Source organism: Haliotis rufescens, unplaced genomic scaffold, assembly GCF_023055435.1.
Source record: "Haliotis rufescens isolate VD_foot unplaced genomic scaffold, xgHalRufe1.0.p SCAF_4, whole genome shotgun sequence".
NCBI lineage: Eukaryota > Metazoa > Mollusca > Gastropoda > Lepetellida > Haliotidae > Haliotis > Haliotis rufescens.
Window position 1 is genome coordinate 48,919,927 of NW_025964112.1, and position 21,285 is coordinate 48,941,211.

A 21,285-nucleotide genomic window follows, 5' to 3' on the forward strand; every position below is an offset into this window, starting at 1 on the left:
TAATACAGTTTTTGCATTGTTTCACACATTTTTAAATAAACAAGTACCTTTTGAGCTGTAATTATTCGTTGATTACAGCAACATGAGTTGATGTGTCAATAACATTGTGTATGGGGTTTTACAAGCTGAATGGGCATATCCATGTGAGACTGAAAGTTGACAGGTGTACACAAACATAACTGTAAAATCCTGTACACCGAGCTAGTGTTTGTTTGTTTATTTATTTCATTGATGTTTCCCGCCGCACTCAGCCATTTTCCAACTTTATGATGGTGTCATCTGAATCCGACAAACCAGTGGTCAATATTATGAGCAACCATCACGTCGTCGGGCTACGATGACATACAATCAACAAGTCACTGAGCCTGACCACCTGATCCATCTGTCGCCTCTTACAACCAGCATAGACTGCTGGGGATCAATCCTAACGCAGAATCCCCTCGGGGCCCAGTGAGGGACATGTAACAAATTTGTCATTATAATTTTAACATGTTACCAGGAATTTATTTTGGGTGAATATTTGTGTGTGACACTAAGATACTAATCAGATTCTCAGTATGGTAACTCGAGATGCAAACAAGGAAGTGATCATGAAGTCAAACATGATAACACAAAAAGATAATATGAGTTACGTGTGCCAATAGCCTTGTGTATGGCATTTTATGAGGTAAATGGTTTGATACACATCACACACAGGGAATACAAGACCAGTGTTTAAAATCTATGAGACAACACTACTGACACATGCAACAAATTTATGACAATATAAATATACATATCTGTATAGAAATTTAATTGTAGCCCTCCACTAACCAATTTTACAAGAGAGTTAATAGTTAGATGTCAAGGAAGTGTTGTCGAATCAATCTTTATGATCTCATTATGTCCACAGGTTGTGGTCACAAGACCGTGCCTGGCCAATCAGACAGCTGGATTCTTTAAAGTGTAAACATAACATGAGTTACACAAGTCAACAGCATTGTGTCGGGTTTTATGAGGTGAATGGTTTTGTGCACATCACACATAAGAAGTACAACACCAGCTTGTAACTTCCATTACACAATATATTATGAGACATGCATCAAATTTATCTCAATAAATATTTGTATACAAATGAAATCCATTTGTGGCCCTACAGTCAACACTCACCATTTTTACGACAGAATAATTGTCAGATTCAAGAAGTCGCATCAAATGTTATGATCTCATTCTTCTCCCTGGGTTGTCTTACAAGATGGTGGCTGGACAATCAGATACCTTATGAGATTTCATAAAAGTGAATTTGTTTGGTACTGGGTATTTGACAAAACACATCATTCACTACACAGGTACACTAATGTAACAAATGTTATATTTGGGAGAACACTTTCTGAGTAAAGTACAGATTCTCATACCTTTTTGGGATGAGTCCCGTCCAGGATTCGAATACACACTTGCCAGTGTGAGGCACCTAATCGTCAGCACACAAAGTCAGCGATCTAACCCACTTAGCCACCGAGGCTTCCACAAAATAGGAAAGTCCAACAACTGGTAGTCTAGATCACTGACTTTGTGTACCCCTATCTGTACTTTACTCAGAAAGTGTTATCCCAAATTTGTTACATTTGACCACTTTCTAAAATGGCATTGTGTGTTCACAGGTACATTAAACCAAATAGTTGAGAACCCTGAGTTGATCGTATTCTTCCATGTAACGAATTCCTGATGAATGAGTGATTTAATATTACAGTACATCCATGTTGATGAATGGTCAGCTGTTACAGTTTGGCAACTGCCATTTGAACCAGACAATTATACGTTGTTGCTGAAACTGTTTCCAAATTAGTATGTGAAACAGATGCAGAAGCAATAAATCCTGCTGATAGAAGACTCAAAGTTGGGGTCAACATCAAGGACGTCAACTGACCGTCAAGCCTTGTGGAACTGACCACTAGGTCGATCCCGCCTGACACCAGTTATCATGCCTTGTGATGCGGATGATTGGTTGTTTACACAAACAACAGATGTGCAGGTATCAGCTTTTGGCTAGATGGGATATTTAGTCAGAGGAGAATCTGAATGAGAACAAGACAAAAAGTGAGCAGGGCTCACTAATATTTCCGACTACCAACATGTTCAAAACATGAAAAAGCAATATTTTCTAGGAAAATCCACTTATCGAAATCAAACTTTGCACCGCATTTCTCCAATTGGTATAGAAACTTTACCTCCAATTGTAAAAGAACCCATGAAGCAGTTTTTAAGTTATAGGTCGCACAAATGTTGAGGTAAAAACATATTTTGAGTTAAAAACATATAAAAAAAACACATACACATAACGAAATTAAACTTTGCACTGCACCTCTTATTTAGTATGGAAACTGTTCCCTAAATTTGAAAAGAAACCATGCAGTAGTTTTCTAGTAATAGGTCACACAAATGTTTCAGGAAACAAATTCTAAGTAAAGGTTGTATTTTTTCTGAAAATTCAAATATTGAAATCTAACTTCGAACTGGACCTCTCTTATAGGTGTGAAACGTGTTCATCAAGTTTGAAAAGAATCTATGCAGTAGTTTTCAAGTTTAAGGTCACACAAAAAATCTACTCGGAAGGATGGACGGATGAAGGGAATTCCTTGTTATAACTACATGTACCGTATTCGCCCAGAGCGCTCTCAAAATCAGAAATAGGGGGCTCTTATTGGAATATTATTTTGCTGGAAAAAACAGAGTTGAAAGATAAATTTCGTGGTTTATGCTGACAGTCTGAAATGTTATATACGACAGATATATTTTTCCAGAATTTTAATTGCCCATAATTAAGGGTGCATATAAAACACGAGTGCGTATTATACGTGAATAAACAAGTCTTGTATACATTGATAAATCGGAAGGGGTGCTAATTGGGATTGTTCAATAGCAAATATATATTAGCAATTATCGCCGTGGGCACTTATTAGAGCGGGGCGCTAATTACGTCGAATACGGTATATACTCCTGCCCTTGAAGATCAGGGATATAATAAAAACAATATATACAGCTTTAACCAATCCATTCTTGAGAATCTACATATAACCTAGCTTTCTTGGTCTGGACAGTCATAGTGACTTTAAAGTTAATAATAATGTGTACATTTATAAAGTGCCAAATCCACACCCTTAAGCATGCTAAAAGCTCTACCTTATTACCACGGTCAATAGTCTAATGTGCACTTTATTTTCACTCTCAGCTCCCTGGGACTTATACACCCCAAGTTCCCTGTAAGGTGCTAGAAGTCACATTACCATCTCATCCTACTAGGGACCCATTCACTGCTGGGTGAGTGAAGGAGTGAATGAGTGAGTATGGTTTTACGCCGCTTTAAGCAATATTCCAGCAATATCACGGCAGGGGACACCAGAAATGGGCTTCACACATTGTACCCATGTCGGGAATCAAACCCAGCATGGCAAGCTGACGCTTTAACCACTAGGCTACCCGACCGCCAGCACTGCTGGGTTAACCAGACACTTCACCAAGGAGATACATGTGCTACATGAGTTACATGTGCTTCAGTGTGGGGCAGGACCGAAGCCCTAGAAATTCTCAGGAGTCAAGTTACTGAACCCTGTCATCCATCCAACTACTCTACGAGACCAACCACCTCCCTGGTCTAGTGGAAGAGACATCTACCCGGAGAGCGGAAGGTCCGGGGTTCGATCCCTGGCCGCATCAAAAGATGGCACTCAATGTTACCCTGTCTGGCACTCTAGATTTTGGGGCTAAAACATGTTATCCATGTTAAACTGCAGCATGGCATCTCAGTGAGCTAGCACTTTAAGATTCTGGATCTGGACTGGTATAAGCAGCCAAACACACATGTACATACACGTCGCTATATAAGTGCAATAATCTTGGATGCGACTTTAAACCCCATTTCACCTTACCTCACCTCTATAAGGCCAATGTTGCCTAGCTTTACCTGATTTGTAACATGTTATAATTCTCACTGACAAATAAAATCCATTGGCACCTTACAATTGGAACCATGACTACAGGATTCATACCGAAACTGAACCACCAATTTTAGGTCTTTCCATGGCAATGATCCCACTGTTCAAGGCCCAAAGTAAGACACAGGTGTGCTTTCAAACAGATGAACTGGGACATTTTCTAAGCGTATTTCGTACTTGGCTTAAAACTGGTGCATCCAAAAGCACAACCAAAATATTCAAGAAGACACATTGTTATCTCAATATCATTAATTGATCAATTAATCCTTTGCTATTTGATGTCATCACACATTATCAAAGAAACAAATACTTCCACATATTTATTTAACAACATAGTAAACAGTGGTTGCCAAAATCCACAACCTTAACAAGGAATATTATTGATATGCAGATATTGAGATTAAAACCAAAGGCCTTTTAAAGCAGGTGCTAACTTTGATGAATAGGATGCCATTAAAAGCTGAAACATGTGCAGGCCTTCAATACATATTTCCTGTATAGCTTGAGAATATTTAACTTCTATGTACACAAAACTGACAAACATTATCAGTAGACGATAGATGAAATATAAGGTGAGCCTGTGCTCTGATGCATTAGCATCCTCCGAAACTAGGCGAGATGTTTAGGTAGCCATTGTGATATCCATGCACAGCTAGTTCAGCAAGCTTTGTTACCAGTTCTTGGAAGTGTTTCGAAATCACACCATCAGGAACAAATGGATCCATGGCTGGATAATAAAAGCGAGAGTACACAACAAGTTCTTATCTTTACGAGATACTTGTTTGTTCTACACACCATATATTGTGCCAAACAAAGTTTGTAAAGTTGGGCGGGGCAACTCGTCAATGCGTGTATCACTGAAGTGTGCATTTCTGAGAGCCAAATTATTGTTTATTCAATGTACACAGTGATATGAGTGTGCAATGTCCACATAGAATAACGGCATTTCTGAGTGCTATGTAGTTTCACTCAGTTTCTTTGATGGGAGTGATAGGTTTCATGATATGACTGTCTGTCACGAGGCAGTGGGATAGTTACTAGTTTAAGCTTTCGTTCATCATGCCAAAAGCCCAGATTCATATAATTAATTGATCAATTAATCCTTTGCTATTTGATGTCATCACGCATTATCAGAAAAACAAATAATTCCACACATTTATTTAACAGCAGAGTAAACAATGGTTGCCAAAATTCAAGCCTTAACAAGGAATATTATTGATATGCAGATATTGATATTCAAGGGAGATTCAAATCCAAGGCCTTAAAGCATGTGCTAACTTTGATGAACAGGGTGCCATGAAAACCCTCACTTTCTCGAGGCAGTGAGGTAGTTAGTAGTTAAAGAGTTGGATCATTCACACCAAAAGTCCAGGTTCAATCCCCACATGGGTACAATGTGTGAAGCCCATTTCTGGTGTCCCCAGCCATGATAATGTTGGAATACTGCTAAAAGCAGCGTAAAACCATACTCACTCACTCATACATCTCACATTCTCTGACAAAGTGTTTCAGTATTTGAATGAGTGAATGTAGTTTTCTGCCACAGTCGCAACTATTCCAGCTATACCATACAGTGTCCTGTGAACAATTCCGAGACCAAGTCAAAGTTTTAGTCAGGAAACCAATGGTTAATAGTATGAGCAATGATCCAAATCACTGGGGCATGATGACACACAATCACCATTGATGCATTGCTAATGTATCAAAATAATGCTAATTTACACTTGACAATACAAAACATGATACGCCCTCCCATACATCGATATATTGCTAATTTACACCTGACAGTACGATACATGATACATCCTCCCATTTATCGATATATTGCTAATTTACACCTGACAATACGATACATGATACATCCTCCCATGTATCGATATATTGCTAATTTACACCTGACAATACAATACATGATACACCCTCCATTACATCGATATATTGCTAATTTAACCTGACAATACAAAACATGATACATCCTCCCATGTATCGATATATTGCTGATTTACACCTGACCATACGATACATGATACTCCCTCCCATGTACCGATATATTGCTAATTTACACCTGACAATATGATACATGACACACCCTCCCATGTATCGATATATTGCTAATTTACACCTGACAATACGATACATGATACACCCTCCCATGTATCGATATATTGCTAATTTACACCTGACAATACAATACATAATACACCCTCCAATGTATCGATATATTGCTGATTTACACCTGACAATGTGATACATGATACACCCTCCCATGTATCGATATATTGCTGATTTACACCTGACAATGTGATACATGATACACCCTCCCATGTATCGATATATTGCTGATTTACACCTGACAATGTGATACATGATACACCCTCCCATGTATCAATATATTGCTAATTTACACCTGACAATACGATACATGATACGCCTTCTAATGTATCGATATATTGCTAATCTACACCTGACAATACGATACATGATACACCTACCCATGTATTGATTCATATTTATATTCTGGGATCAGTGACGATGGCCTCTCACCCAGACAATCCAGTGATTGATATTGTGAGCAACAAACAACACCGCTGGGGTATGACGTAATAAACCAAGTCTGTCCACACAATACACGATTCACCTTTTACGGCCATTGTTATAATAAAGCTGCTCGGGACCAGTTGGATCCCAGAATCCAGAGGGGTTCAAATGTTTGTATCCATAAAAGATTACTGCTTGTAAGCAGTGAAGATAACGACAAAAGCAATGTTTATAATTCCTAATTAATCATTGCTCAAGAATACATCCATGTTTTAGTTTTCATCTTGTAAAGAGTGTTATTATGTCATTATGACAAACTCTTATTAAGGCCATTATGATGATGTGAGTGAGTTGGGTTTAACGCCGCTTTTAACAGTATTCCAGTTATATTGCAGCGTTTATGATGATGTGACTTGATTGAGGAAAAGTAGTGTTGTAACTTGGTAACCAATCAAATTATGTAGTGTATTATTCAGCAAATCACAATGCTGGAAAGTGATCATGTAATAAATTATTGGAAACTTTATTTACACCCAATTCTCTCTCATGTTGGTTACATGTGCTTTCTTCCCATATTAAAGATAATCATCAAGCAGTCAATCTAGTTGCTGCTTACACCCAGATCTGGCACAGTGTCATGTTATTTATAGCACCACAGGGGTTTTCACCATGCAATTCCTGGGTGGTAGTTATTAAGTCAATGTACTGTGCAGAAAAGGAATAATGTTATGCATTCAGGTCTTCTAGGTCTTCAATAAATGGCTTAAACTAATCCATTCCGGAGAATCTTTATATCACCTAGCTTCCAAGTCTTGACTGTCATGGCGATCTTTACATTCACTCATTCCCGAACATCATTAAAGTAACTTTATAGATGTCAATTTGTTCATTTTCCTTGAATAGAAGAAAAGTAGTGATTAACTTCTCAGCCAATCAAATTATGTAGTTTATTATTCAGCGTTTGAGAATCACTCAGTGGTTTCCTTTAAGCTGGCACACTGTTGACATTCTGAAATAATGTTCCAAGTTAAAACCAAACTCACCCACTCTCCCTTAATATTTGCATTATGTTTTCACATTTGACTGCACTATTTCGTGTTATGATCAGGAACTAAATAGATAATGTCCATTCTTAACAGCTCAATTATTTGTAAAGGGTGCCCATAGATTACCACAACGGTTGATCATTGAACCAAAGTGGTGACTACATTATTTCATTAGCTCCTAATTTACTGAATAAGTTATTTGAGCAAATCAATAAATAGCCTTCCACATTACGTATGCGAGACAAACTGGTTTACCTGTTATGGTGCCATGAGTAAAATATGTAAAAACAGTGGAAAATCTTTTTGAAAAGATGTTTTTCTGCAATGCCATAAGTGAAAGAAGTCTACACTACCAAGTTCTGCAACAACAATCTTCCATCCTGAGTGAGTGAGTGAGTGAGTTTGATTTTACGCTGCTTTTAGCAATATTCCAGCAATATCACGGCGGGGGACACCAGAAATGGGCTTCACATACTGTACCCATGTCGGGAATCGAACCCGGGTTTTCAGCGTGACGAGCGAACGCTTTAACCACCAGACTACCCGACCGCCCCTTTCCATCCTGAAGACAGTCCATCTCAAAAGAGCAGTCAGAAATCGATATTAACTGTCACTCCAGCTTAATGTAGGGATAAAATACCCTTTCATGTGAGGAAGATCCTTACAAGTATATTGTGAATGAACTAATACAGGAAGTGGACTATTTCAATATTCAAATTAATAGTATGAATATGATAGAGTCTCCAGCCACTAAAAGTAGATGGTAAATAAAACCAAATCTTATATGTCCGAAATGAAACTTGTGATGAATGGACAGCAAAATAATAAAGTAGACAATGACATTTTGGATAACAACTTCTGTAATAGCGACTTTTTGTTTAGGTCCTTAGACTGTTGTCAAGCAAGACTGAATATTGAAAATGGTATATAATTATATATGGTAGGTGAAGGATTAACAGTAACAACAATTATTATTTGTCAGAGGGATTAACATGAGCAGGTTAACTAATAACAACAGAAGGAACTTCTAAGAAATGCCTTTCAAACAATTTAGTAAAATTATATAATCATACTGAGAGTACTAATCGCAATTCTGTTATATATAGCCAGGACTCATTTACAAGCACTAGCTTCATCATATTATAATGATGCAATGATAAAAAAGGTGCCCAATCAGATAACACTCATTTGTGATAGAAGTTCCGAAATGAAGCAAATGGGTCAGTGTATTTATCATAATTGAACCGAGATTTAATACACTGGATCACCAAGGATGCCTGTAACAGCCTTTAATGTTATCAAAAGACACCATTCACAGCATTTAATGAATAACACAATTTTTTTGGTTTTTTGTTTAATGTCAGACTCAGTGATATTCCATTTTTATGATGGCACTAGTAAATAATTAGATTTGGATCAGACATCGAGTGATTGATATTGTGAGCAAAACTCCACACCGTCGGGCATGTTGACATGCAGTCAACCGAGTCTGACCATCCAATCCATAAGTCAACTCTTACAAACTGCATAGGTTGCACAATTAATGTGCACCAAGTACGTTCCTCATCAGTCCATAGAGGATAACGTCATACCCCAAAGGAACCACTGATTTTTACCTCTGAAGTTTACACAAATTCCATGCCCCATGTACAGTTAACAATCATAATATTTGAGCACACTAATAAGACCATAAGATGTGATAATAATAAGAGCAAATCACAGATTCGAACCCAAGGTCAGAGGAACCTCGCACAAATTGAGTATTGTGTTGACAGAACAAGGATCATTATCAGAGTGAATCGCAGATTCGAACCCACTATCAGACGATCCTTGTACAGCAAAACAATCCAACTGAGAATTGTTGAAACCTAGACCAAGGGGCCACCCATAGCCATCATTTCAGCTGTACTTCAACAATATTTCAGCTACGGGGTAAACAATTTTGTCAGAACACACAAAAAAATGGTCTGATGCCGGAATGTTTTGCTTATGCAGCTGGTGTTTCAAAACCAAACCTACGTGTTTCAGGCTATGAAGTGATCGCCTTATGTTCAGTTCAGGGATGAAAGTTAAATGCCTAGATGCCTCGAATTTTAATTCTGTTTTGTTCTGTTAAACACATCCTGTGTCTACAGTGGAGCTTATGTGTGTGTATCCACAGTGAACGCTGACAAAAACAAACACTGCTTGTTAAAGTGCAGACTGACAGCGAAGGAGCAACAATGAAAACCTTCAAGCTGGTGCGAAAGAAAGCTACAACTCACCCACAACCAGTTGAAAGAACTCACTAACATTTCACTGAAAACAAAGCCACAAAGTCTACGATCTAACACAAAATCTTACTTCACATACCTTTCATGATAAAACAAGTGTTACATTATCCATAGTCCATAGCTCCAATGAAATATGACTTCTTTCTCAGCTCCAAATCAAATCAATTATCATGGGAGAGTAACTCGATTGTGAAATGTAGGCGCATAGAGCTGCAGCAAGTGCAAATATTAACCTTTTATGTACTGTTTACGCTATACCTCTAACATGAACACACAGGCATGGCCAAAATAACCATGAATGGACCGTACAACCTGGCTTGTTTACCTGGGCCATGGCTGTCCTAGACAGGCCTTCTTACCTGTCAACACACGCGAAGCAATTGTAGCCACAACACAAGAAGGCCTCCACACTGGCTCTCCGCTGGCTAATTGTATTCCACATGTTACGCACAATGTCTCGTAATCTCAGTCAGATATTCCTTCGTGGATCAATCGCCAGATTGGTAATAAACTTTCTGACAGCCCTGTTGACTCATTAAGAAACAAGTGCAGGGGTTTGCCCTGGTCGTATTTACTTGGGTCGTCTCTCTCACTCTCTCTCCACTGTCTACTGTCGTCCCTGCTTTTCTCTATCGTTCTCACTGTATTCTCTATGAACTGTCAAACTGATCTACTCTCTCTCTCTTCACTGTCTACTGTGGTCTCTGCTTTTCTCTATCGTTCTCACTCTGTAATCTCTATGAACTGTCAAACTGATCTGCTCTCTCTCTCCACTGTCTACTGTGTCATCCCTGCTTTACTCTATCATTCTCACTGTATTCTCTATGAACTGTCAAACTGATCTACTCTCTCTCTCCACTGTCAACTGTGTCATCCCTGCTTTACTCTATCATTCTCACTGTATTCTCTATGAACTCTGTCAAACTGTCAAACGAATTTCTCTCTCTCCGGTCAAACAGATCTTCTCCCTCCCTCCCTCTCTCTCTCCTGTCAAACAGATCTTCTCCCTCCCTCCCTCTCTCTCTCTCTCGTCAAACAGATCTTCTCCCTCCCTCCCTCTGTCTCCTGTCAAACAGATCTTCTCCCTCCCTCCCTCTCTCTCTCCTGTCAAACAGATCTTCTCCCTCCCTCCCTCTCTCTCTCTCTCCTGTCAAACAGATCTTCTCCCTCCCTCCCTCTCTCTCTCCTGTCAAACAGATCTTCTCCCTCCCTCCCTCTCTCTCTCGTCAAACAGATCTTCTCCCCCCTCCCTCTCTCTCTCTCTCGTCAAACAGATCTTCTCTCTCTCTCTCTCAAGGGTAGGTGTACTCCAATTTTCCCTGTACAGTGCTCTCTTCCACTCAGTATTATGACATGAATCTCCACAACTCACAGGCCTTTTTCACACAGTCTACTGCTCCCTCTCTTTCCTCTATCCCACTCACAGCAAGTGTCTCCGTCTGCACTAAGCTTCAAACGGCAAACTGACTGATTAAAACTTTATCAGAGGAGAAAACAGTTTCACTGGGGACCTTGCAGATCAATACCGACTCTTGGCCACAGGTAAAACAGGGACGGACAGCACACACGGGACGTTTGTTTACCGGCCGGTCGGGGGCTGGATTGGAAGAAATCTCCTATGCTGATACACAAAATCCTCTGATATAATACAAGAATATATTTGACATAACAGCAATACCTGCTATCCTCCTGTCGAAGGATCTATCAGCAATGCTGGGTGTCGCAGGTAGAACAGGAATGGGAGGATGCAAAGTTTTAGTTTGTAAGGGCAGGTGTTTAAACATATTTAACTGGAATACAAATATACTCCACATTCTGTCTCAGAACATTGAGGGGTCATTAAGTACTGTTGATTGTAGCTTGGAATGCTTGTACTGAGGTCAAGATGCCATCTCACCTTGTATACAATTGATTAATTATGCTTATTGTCGTTCGTAAATAATGGTCTGTTGAAGTTCCCCAATTGAATCAGAGTTGGACACATATATTAGTAAGATATGATCTTCAAGAATTTCTGTCTTAATTGTAATTCTATGATTGTCTAATTATTCCTTACATTTTTTATTATTTTTTGTCTCCAAAAGTTTATGATTCTTATGACACTCATATTGTACTCACTCTTCATCACAATTAAGGCGCGGTCTGGTAGCCTAGTGGTTAAAGCGTTTGCTCGTCACGCCGAAGACCCGGGTTCGATTCCAGACATGGGTACAATGTGTGAAGCCCATTTCTGGTGTCCCCCGCCGTGATATTGCTGGAATATTGCTGGAATATTGCTAAAAGCGGCATAAAACCATACTCACTCACTCACTCACTCATCACAAGTACAAATGTGTAAGCAGTGACAATTTCTTATTCTTCTACTGGGAGTGGTGGGTTGGCCTTATGGTTGAATCTTTGGCTCGTCACATCAAAAATCCAGTTTCAATTCCCCACAATGAGTGAAACCCATATTTGTGCCCCCGACACAATATGGTGTAAAACCATCTCACTCACTCACTCAATGATTATTGCTCGTGCTATCAACCACCAGTTTGCCTGTCTCTGACGCAACAATTTACAGCTGCTGTGGCATAAATTTACTGCAGAGTGCAGACACACACCAATCTCCATATAGGTAACCAGAGATTTATCTAGGATTCCAAACAAAGTGTCTTTGTCAGGAAAATTGGGGAAAAATGTTCATTTTGTTCAAAATTGGGGCTTTACATTAATTGGAAAACTAGTAATTCCAATGTGGGACTTTTAACTGGCATTGCTGCAGACATGGGGCCACACATCGGCCTCTGAGTGAGTGAGTGAATGAGGTTTTACGCCGCTTTTAGCAATATTCCAGCAATATCACGGTGGGGGACACCACAAATGAGCTTCACATATTGTACCCATGTCGGGAATCGAACCCGGGTCTTCGGCGTGACGAGCGAACGCTTTAACCACTAGGCTACCCGACCGCCCCTCAGCCTCTGGGCAGAGCTAGACGAATCCCTACATCCCTACGTATCAAAAACCATGTGACCAGCAACATTTTATGAAAATATTTTGTTAACTTATACATTTCCTGTGCTTGGTTTGAAACAAGGATCTGGCTTTAAAAAAATATAATCAATAATTTTGTAATTTCAGGATTTGTAATATCTTTGAGGAAGTAACAACAAGGAGAGCCTACTCTTGTGATTACAATTCACTTGAGCATGTATGTGTCAATACCACATACAGCAGGAAGTAGGCTAGATCCCCGCAAACACATGAATACTGCATGAACATTGGGCCATCTCCACTGCAGAATTCATCTCCCACTCTGACTCTCAGCACAATGACACTGCAAGAGGGGCAATCTTTTTTTCATTAACTCTCGAAGCTATCAATAAAACATGATCGCTCTGGTGACCATGTCAAAATTCAATTACAACAAAACACAGATCTCCTGGTACGTCTGGTCAATGTCATGGATTCATCAATCATTAATCTCCATAAAATGTGGTCACCTTGCTCTGATTCTGGAATGAATGTTATATGCGATTAGATTGTATTGACACCTTGGGAGTGAGTGAGTGAGTTTTGTTAAAAACTGTATCAGCAATCTGGTGAGCATTTGAGGGATCAAGTGGAGTTGTTTTACGCCATATTCATGTTACATCACAGCTCTTGAATAACTGAGTTTTCGCCAGGCAAACCAGTTGTTGAACACTGGTATATGCCATCTGGTTAAGATGACATACCTCGGCTAGGTCACACACTCTATCTATCCTGGCAGAATTATGTGTCAAGTGCCAGGCAGGGCAACAACAAGTACCATTTCTTAATGTCCTTTGGTATGATACGGTCTGGGGATCAAACAACAAACCTTCCACTCTCCAGGCAGACGCTCTATCCACAATTTCATGGAGGCGGCCGCTCTCCAGGAAGACACCCTATCCACTACTTCATGGAGGCAGCCACTCTCTAAGCAGACACCCTATCCACTACTTCATGCAGGCGGCCACTCTCCAGACAGACACCCTATCCACTACTTCATGGAGGCGGCCACTCTCCAGGCAGACACCCTATCCACTACTTCATGGAAGGTGGCCACTCTCCAGGCAGACACTCTATCCACTACTTCATGGAGGCGGCCAATCTCCAGGCAGACACCCTATACACTACTTCATAGAGGCGGCCACTCTCCAGATACATTCAGTGTTAATACAGACAATGATGGGACACACTCAACCCACTCACAACCATCTCGACACATTCAGGGTTAACACAGACACAGATGGGACATATTCTGCCCACTCACAACCATCTTGACACATTCAGGGTTAATACAGACAATGATGGGACACACTCAACCCACTCACAACCATCTCGACACATTCAGGGTTAACACAGACACAGATGGGACACACTCTACCCACTCACAACCATCTCGACACATTCAGTGTTAATACAGACAATGATGGGACAGACTCAACCCACTCACAACCATCTCGACACATTCAGGGTTAACACAGACACAGATGGGACACACTCTACCCACTCACAACCATCTCGACACATTCAGGGTTAACACAGACAGAGATGGGACACACTCAACCCACTCACAACCATCTCGACACATTCAGGGTTAACACAGACACAGATGGGACACACTCAACCCACTCACAACCATCTCGACACATTCAGGGTTAACACAGACACAGAGGGGACACACTCAACCCACTCACAACCATCTCGACACATTCAGGGTTAACACAGACACAGATGGGACACACTCAACCCACTCACAACCATCTCGACACATTCAGGGTTAACACAGACACAGATGGGGTGCACACAACCCACTCACAACCATCTTGACACATTCAGGGTTAACACATACACAGATGGGACACACTGTACCCACTCACAACCATCTCGACACATTCAGGGTTAACACAGACACAGATGGGGCACACTCAACCACCTCACAACCATCTCGACACATTCAGGGTTAACACAGACACAGATGGGACACACTCAACCCACTTACAACCATCTCGACACATTCAGGGTAAACACAGACACAGATGGGACACACTCAACCCACTTACAACCTTCTCGACACATTCAGGGTTAACACAGACACAGATGGGACACACTCTGCCCACTCACAACCATCTCGACACATTCAGGGTTAACACAGACACAGATGGGACACACTCAACCCACTTACAACCATCTCGACACATTCAGGGTAAACACAGACACAGATGGGACACACTCAACCCACTTACAACCTTCTCGACACATTCAGGGTTAACACAGACACAGATGGGACACACTCTGCCCACTCACAACCATCTCGACACATTCAGGGTTAACACAGACACAGATGGGACACACTCAACCCACTTACAACCTTCTCGACACATTCAGGGTCAACACAGACACAGATGGGACACACTCTACCCACTTACAACCATCTTGACACATTCAGTGTTAACACAGACACAGATGGGACACACCCACTCACAACCATCTCGACACATTCAGGGTTAACACAGACACAGATGGGGTGCACACAACCCACTCACAACCTTCTCGACACATTCAGGGTTAACACAGACACAGATGGGACATATTCTGCCCACTCACAACCATCTCGACACATTCAGGGTTAACACAGACACAGATGGGACACACTCTACCCACTTACAACCATCTCGACACATTCAGTGTTAACACAGACACAGATGGGATACACCCACTCACAACCATCTCGACACATTCAGGGTTAACACAGACACAGATGGGGTGCACACAACCCACTCACAACCATCTTGACACATTCAGGGTTAACACAGACACAGATGGGACACACTGTACCCACTCACAACCATCTCGACACATTCAGGGTTAACACAGACACAGATGGGGCACACTCAACCAACTTACAACCATCTTGACACATTCAGGGTTAACACAGACACAGATGGGACACACTCAACCCACTTACAACCATCTCGACACATTCAGGGTTAACACAGACACAGATGGGACACACTCAACCCACTTACAACCATCTCGACACATTCAGGGTTAACACAGACACAGAGGGGACACACTCAACCCACTCACAACCATCTTGACACATTCAGGGTTAACACAGACACAGATGGGACACACTCTGCCCACTCACATCCATCTCGACACATTCAGGGTTAACACAGACACAGAGGGGACACACTCAACCCACTCACATCCATCTCGACACATTCAGGGTTATCACAGACACAGAGGGGACACACTCAACCCACTCACAACCATCTCGACACATTCAGGGTTAACACAGACACAGATGGGGCACACTCAACCCACTCACAACCATCTCGACGCATTCAGGATTAACACAGACACAGATAGGACACACTCTGCCCACTCACAACCATCTCGACACATTCAGGGTTAACACAGACACAGAGGGGACACACTGTACCCACTCACAACCATCTTGACACATTCAGGTTAACACAGACACAGAGGGGACACACTCAACCCACTCACAACCATCTCGACACATTCAGGGTTAACACAGACACAGATGGGGCACATTCAACCCACTCACAACCATCTCGACACATTCAGGATTAACACAGACACAGATGGGACACACTCTGCCCACTCACAACCATCTCGACACATTCAGGGTTAACACAGACACAGATGGGACACACTCAACCAACTCACAACCATCTTGACACATTCAGGATTAACACAGACACAGATGGGACACACTCTGCCCACTCACAACCATCTCGACACATTCAGGGTTAACACAGACACAGATGGGACACACTCAACCCACTCACAACCATCTTGACACATTCAGGATTAACACAGACACAGATGGGACACACTCAACCCACTCACAACTATCCCAGACACATTCAGAGGGCAGCCAATTCTTACAGCCTGATGTACTTGGGATCTGTTCTGAAGGGGAATCCCCTGGGGATGCTACTACATGTATAACAGTAACTGCTTCAGATGTGCCAGGACGATGAACACAATCATGCTCGGTTCTCAGGAGCAGCTGGAGTCAACATTCCAGCTATGGTAGACAACATAAAACCATTCTTGTGCAAAATGAAAATATAAACCCTGCTTGTCAGTCTTTATTCTCAACAACGTCTGCACTTGAACAACAAGCTACAAATATTGGGTCATGAAGAAGCTATTAAGAGTCTGGATTCATAAGTGAAAACATTACGTATGATTTTCTGTGTATCTCTGAAACATAAGTGTATGCCTGACTACCCAAAACTGATGGTAATCACTCCAACTCATCAATATGCTGCAGCATCACCACTTTACTTTGACCATGTTGTTACCAGGACAACAGCTGAATGGACACAAGCTCATTATCATATACTGCTATATGTCTTTTATCTGGAGAAATTCAATTCTTAGAAACAATAGATATATGGGTCATTCTAAAAAAAGTGAGTTTTTTAGTCCGAGTTGAATAACAATTAAAATATTTATTTTAGATATGTTTAAACACAAGTGTTTTTCGTAGAACATACCATGGTGTCTGAAAGTTAAGTTTCAGTATTTCTTATTAGGTATTTTATTTTAATTAAAACTGCTTAATTGCGGTTAAATTGAGCTGAAGGGTGTGTCTGTAACCCTATGTTTGCACATCAACATTGTTTAATGTTGCTAAAAATACAATATATTACGTAAATAATGTTTATATATTGTACATTACCTTTCTAACTCATGATATAAAATTATCTTTTGAAGATACACTCTTTTATTTATATTGGTTTTTGGTAAGAAACACTTGTACATAAAAAAGTGTCTGTCCTGTTACCAGGATAGATCAAAACTGAAAAATAGATAATCCTTCAAGATTCCCATAATTCAAAATAACAGAAATACAGCTTACTTCCTGTACTATCATGGCAGCAGTGTCCTTCAAGTGAGAGAAGACCTTGGATAATTCTGCTTGACAGGGAAGTTTATTCCTATCATGAATACTCTTTTCTTATGTCTGTGCTGTTACTGCTCATTTTTGCCAAAACAAATATTTTTTTCTAAAACCATTTTTTCAGAATATTAGAAAATATGAACTGTTCACAATGCCATGTGGTCTCAACATTTCAAGGGAGGTCTCATTAAAAAACCCTGTAATTAATGTCAATTTGTCTATGCTGTTACTGTCTGTGCTGTTACCTTCAAACATGTAACAGGACAGACATTCCGTGGTAACAGCACAGACTTATCATCATCTTAAACTGTCTTTCCTTGTTTAACCAATCAATAATATAATTACCATAATAACTCAAATAATTCCTTTTGAAATAACACAGACATTCAAGAGGCTATAGTTGTACAAATCTTCCAAGCTGAATAAAAATAAGTTGCTCAAGACTTAAAAGTAACAGCAGAGACAAATATTGGTAACAGCACAGACATTTGGCCAGCTTTATCTAACTATTCTTGTCCAATAACTCAATATTCGAAATTTTATGAAACATTAAGACATATGTTTTCAAATTTATCACAGTTTAGAAGAAAACATATACATAAAAAATAGACTACTTTGTTGAAGATAGTTATCTGATGAAAAAGTAACAGCACAGACATTCCGTGGTAACAGCACAGACTTATCATCACCTTAAACTGTCTTTCCTAGTATAACCAATCAATAATATAATTACCATATTAACACAAATAATTCTTTTGAAATAACACAGGCATTCCAGAGGCTATGGCTGAACAAATCTTCCAAGCTAAATAAAAAAAATTGGTTAAGACTTAAATGTAACAGCACAGACATTTGGTCATCTTTATCTAACGTTTCTTATCCAATCACTAAATATTCTAATTTTATGAAACATTAAGAGATATGTTTTCAAATTTATCACAGTTTAGAAGAAAACATATATACATAAAAAAATAGACTACTTTGTTGAAGATAGTTATCTGATGAAAAAACAACTGAAGGGTGGAGAAGACAGGTGGTGTGGTGGAAAAGGGTGAGGTTGTGAAAAGTGTGGAGAGGACAGATGGTGTGGTGGAGAAGGGTGAGGTTGTGAAAAGTGTGGAGAGGACAGATGGTGTGGTGGAGAAGGGTGAGGTTGTGAAAAGTGTGGAGAGGACAGATGGTGTGGTGGAGAAGGGTGAGGTTGTGAAAAGTGTGGAGAGGACAGATGGTGTGGTGGAGAAGGGTGAGGTTGAGAAAAGTGAGAGTGACATTTTACTATCCGTTCCAGATGATACAGAAGAGTGTCTTGGAATATGTGTGGTTGTGTTATATGATGGTTTTCCATATCCTGGATACATAGATGTTTCTACCTATGATATATATGTGGAATGCATGCACAAGCCTGGCAAAAAATGGGATCAAAAATGATTCTTTTGGCCAAGACTCCTGCTGGACAAATGCTGGTACAAGCACGAGGACATTATTGCCATCATTCCTGAACGAAAGAAGATTGAAGGCACTGCTTCCCACTTCAGTGTTGAAAACATTTACTGGGAAGCTATTACAGATATGATAAAACATAAACAACCTGTGGTTTCTGGGTGAATGAAAGGCAGCATTTAATTCTGGCACTAATCAAATAATCATAGATACAAGTGAATTGTACTTTTAAGGAAACTATAGTTCACCTTTTCAGACCGTTTATTTGAGTATACAATTGCAAAAGAATACAGCTTCAACAGGAAATCTTCTGACAAGTTTTTTTTCTCCAGATTATGTTGATGTTTGACATGGATAAAGTTGGTTATTGTATTGTTGCTTCATGACAAAAACTGTCACATGACTATTTAGTGTAAGTTTAAATCAATTTAAATTCTTTGTAATTCTAGGGATTAACCCAAAATGCAAAAGTTATTGTCTTTGGCGTTACTTCCGTCTGTGCTGTTACCTACCAGTATCCTACATTCAGATTACATGGAAGAACATTCAGTTAATAACATCCATATGATCAGAAACTGTTAATTAAGCAAAACAATTTCTTATTTGTCAGAGTTCAAAACTTTGAACTTCTGAACAGGATAGTTGACTGCAAACATAAGTTTGTCCGTCCTGTTACTTTCAATTGTCTGTCCTGTTACCGACCGGTTTCTATAGTTCAGATTACATACAAGAATATTCAGTTAATTACACCTTATATGTTCAGGTGTAATCAATTGCACATACTTTTTTCGTATTTGTCAGATATTTCAAAATCTTGAAACTCCTGAACGTTATAGTTATCTGTAATCAAAGCCGATTGTCCGTCCTGTTACTTTCAATTGTCCGTCCTGTTACTACGTTGTCTGTCCTGTTACAGCACTTAAAATAGAAATATACTGATTATTTATTTTTATTTTTCAGAAGAACATATTTGAATTCAAACATATATCATCTAATGAAGTATATGTGTCAAATATATGATGCAATAATCAGGGTATGTTTGTCATATTGGATTTGAATGAATTCAAATGTTTTCATTTGACTCAAATGCTGGACAAATCTGTCCATACAATAATGTATCCAATCTCTTTTTAATTGTACTCATTGAAATATTAAACAATACATTGAAAAACAAGAACTGACATGATTTGTGTTGAACTTTGAAAAATATTGTTACAGAAAATATAATTGTTAACATGGTAACAGGACAGACATATTTTTCCTATTCAGTGTTAATTAATTATCATAATTAGGACATCATTGATTATTAAGGTGTCATTTTGCTTAACATTATTATTCAGAAGTTACTTTGTGTACTGAGTCAATAAAAAAGGTATTTTACAAAAGACAATTTTGATGTTTTTGCTTAGTTGAAATTCTGACATTTTTTGAGAATGACCCATATATCAATTGACCAACAATACCCTCCAGCCCATGGCACACTTACGTTTATATACACACAGACCAGCATTGAACATTTACGTTTACATACACACAGACCTGCATTGAACACTTACGTTTACATACACACAGACCAGCATTGAACATTTATGTTTACATACACACTCCTGCATTGAACACTTACGTTTACATACACACAGACCTGCATTGAACACTTACGTTTATATACACACTCCTGCATTGAACACTTACGTTTACATACACATAGACCTGCATTGAACACTTACGTTTACATACACACTCCTGCATTGAACACTTACGTTTACATACACACAGACCTGCATTGAACACTTACGTTTACATACACACTCCTGCATTGAACACTTACGTTTACATACACACAGACCTGCATTGAACACTTACGTTTATATACACACTCCTGCATTGAACACTTACGTTTACATACACATAGACCTGCATTGAACACTTACGTTTACATACACACAGACCTGCATTGAACACTTACGTTTACATACACACTCCTGCATTGAACACTTACGTTTACATACACACAGAACTGCACTGAACACTTACGTTTACATACACATAGACCTGCATTGAAC

At 39.6% G+C, this 21,285-nt stretch overlaps 1 protein-coding gene across 17 annotated transcripts in view; it reads right to left on the reverse strand.

Annotated features, from left to right (window-relative positions):
- LOC124151632 (myosin-IIIb-like) overlaps window positions 1-21,285 on the reverse strand; it is a 161,475-nt gene that overhangs the window by 86,163 nt on the left and 54,027 nt on the right. The window contains exon 1 of one of the 17 annotated variants that reach the window (XM_048382179.1): window positions 11,201-11,220. The exons of 14 other annotated variants lie outside the window; for them this stretch is intronic. Coding sequence is in view for 1 of the 3 variants with exons in the window: in XM_048382176.1 (XP_048238133.1) it covers window positions 9,908-9,914 (7 nt within the window). In the remaining 2 variants the exon portion in view is untranslated. Of the gene's footprint in view, window positions 1-9,907; window positions 10,022-10,187; window positions 10,367-11,200; window positions 11,221-21,285 lie in introns of those variants that run through there. 2 more of the 17 variants (XM_048382178.1, XM_048382176.1) reach the window with 2 other exon arrangements.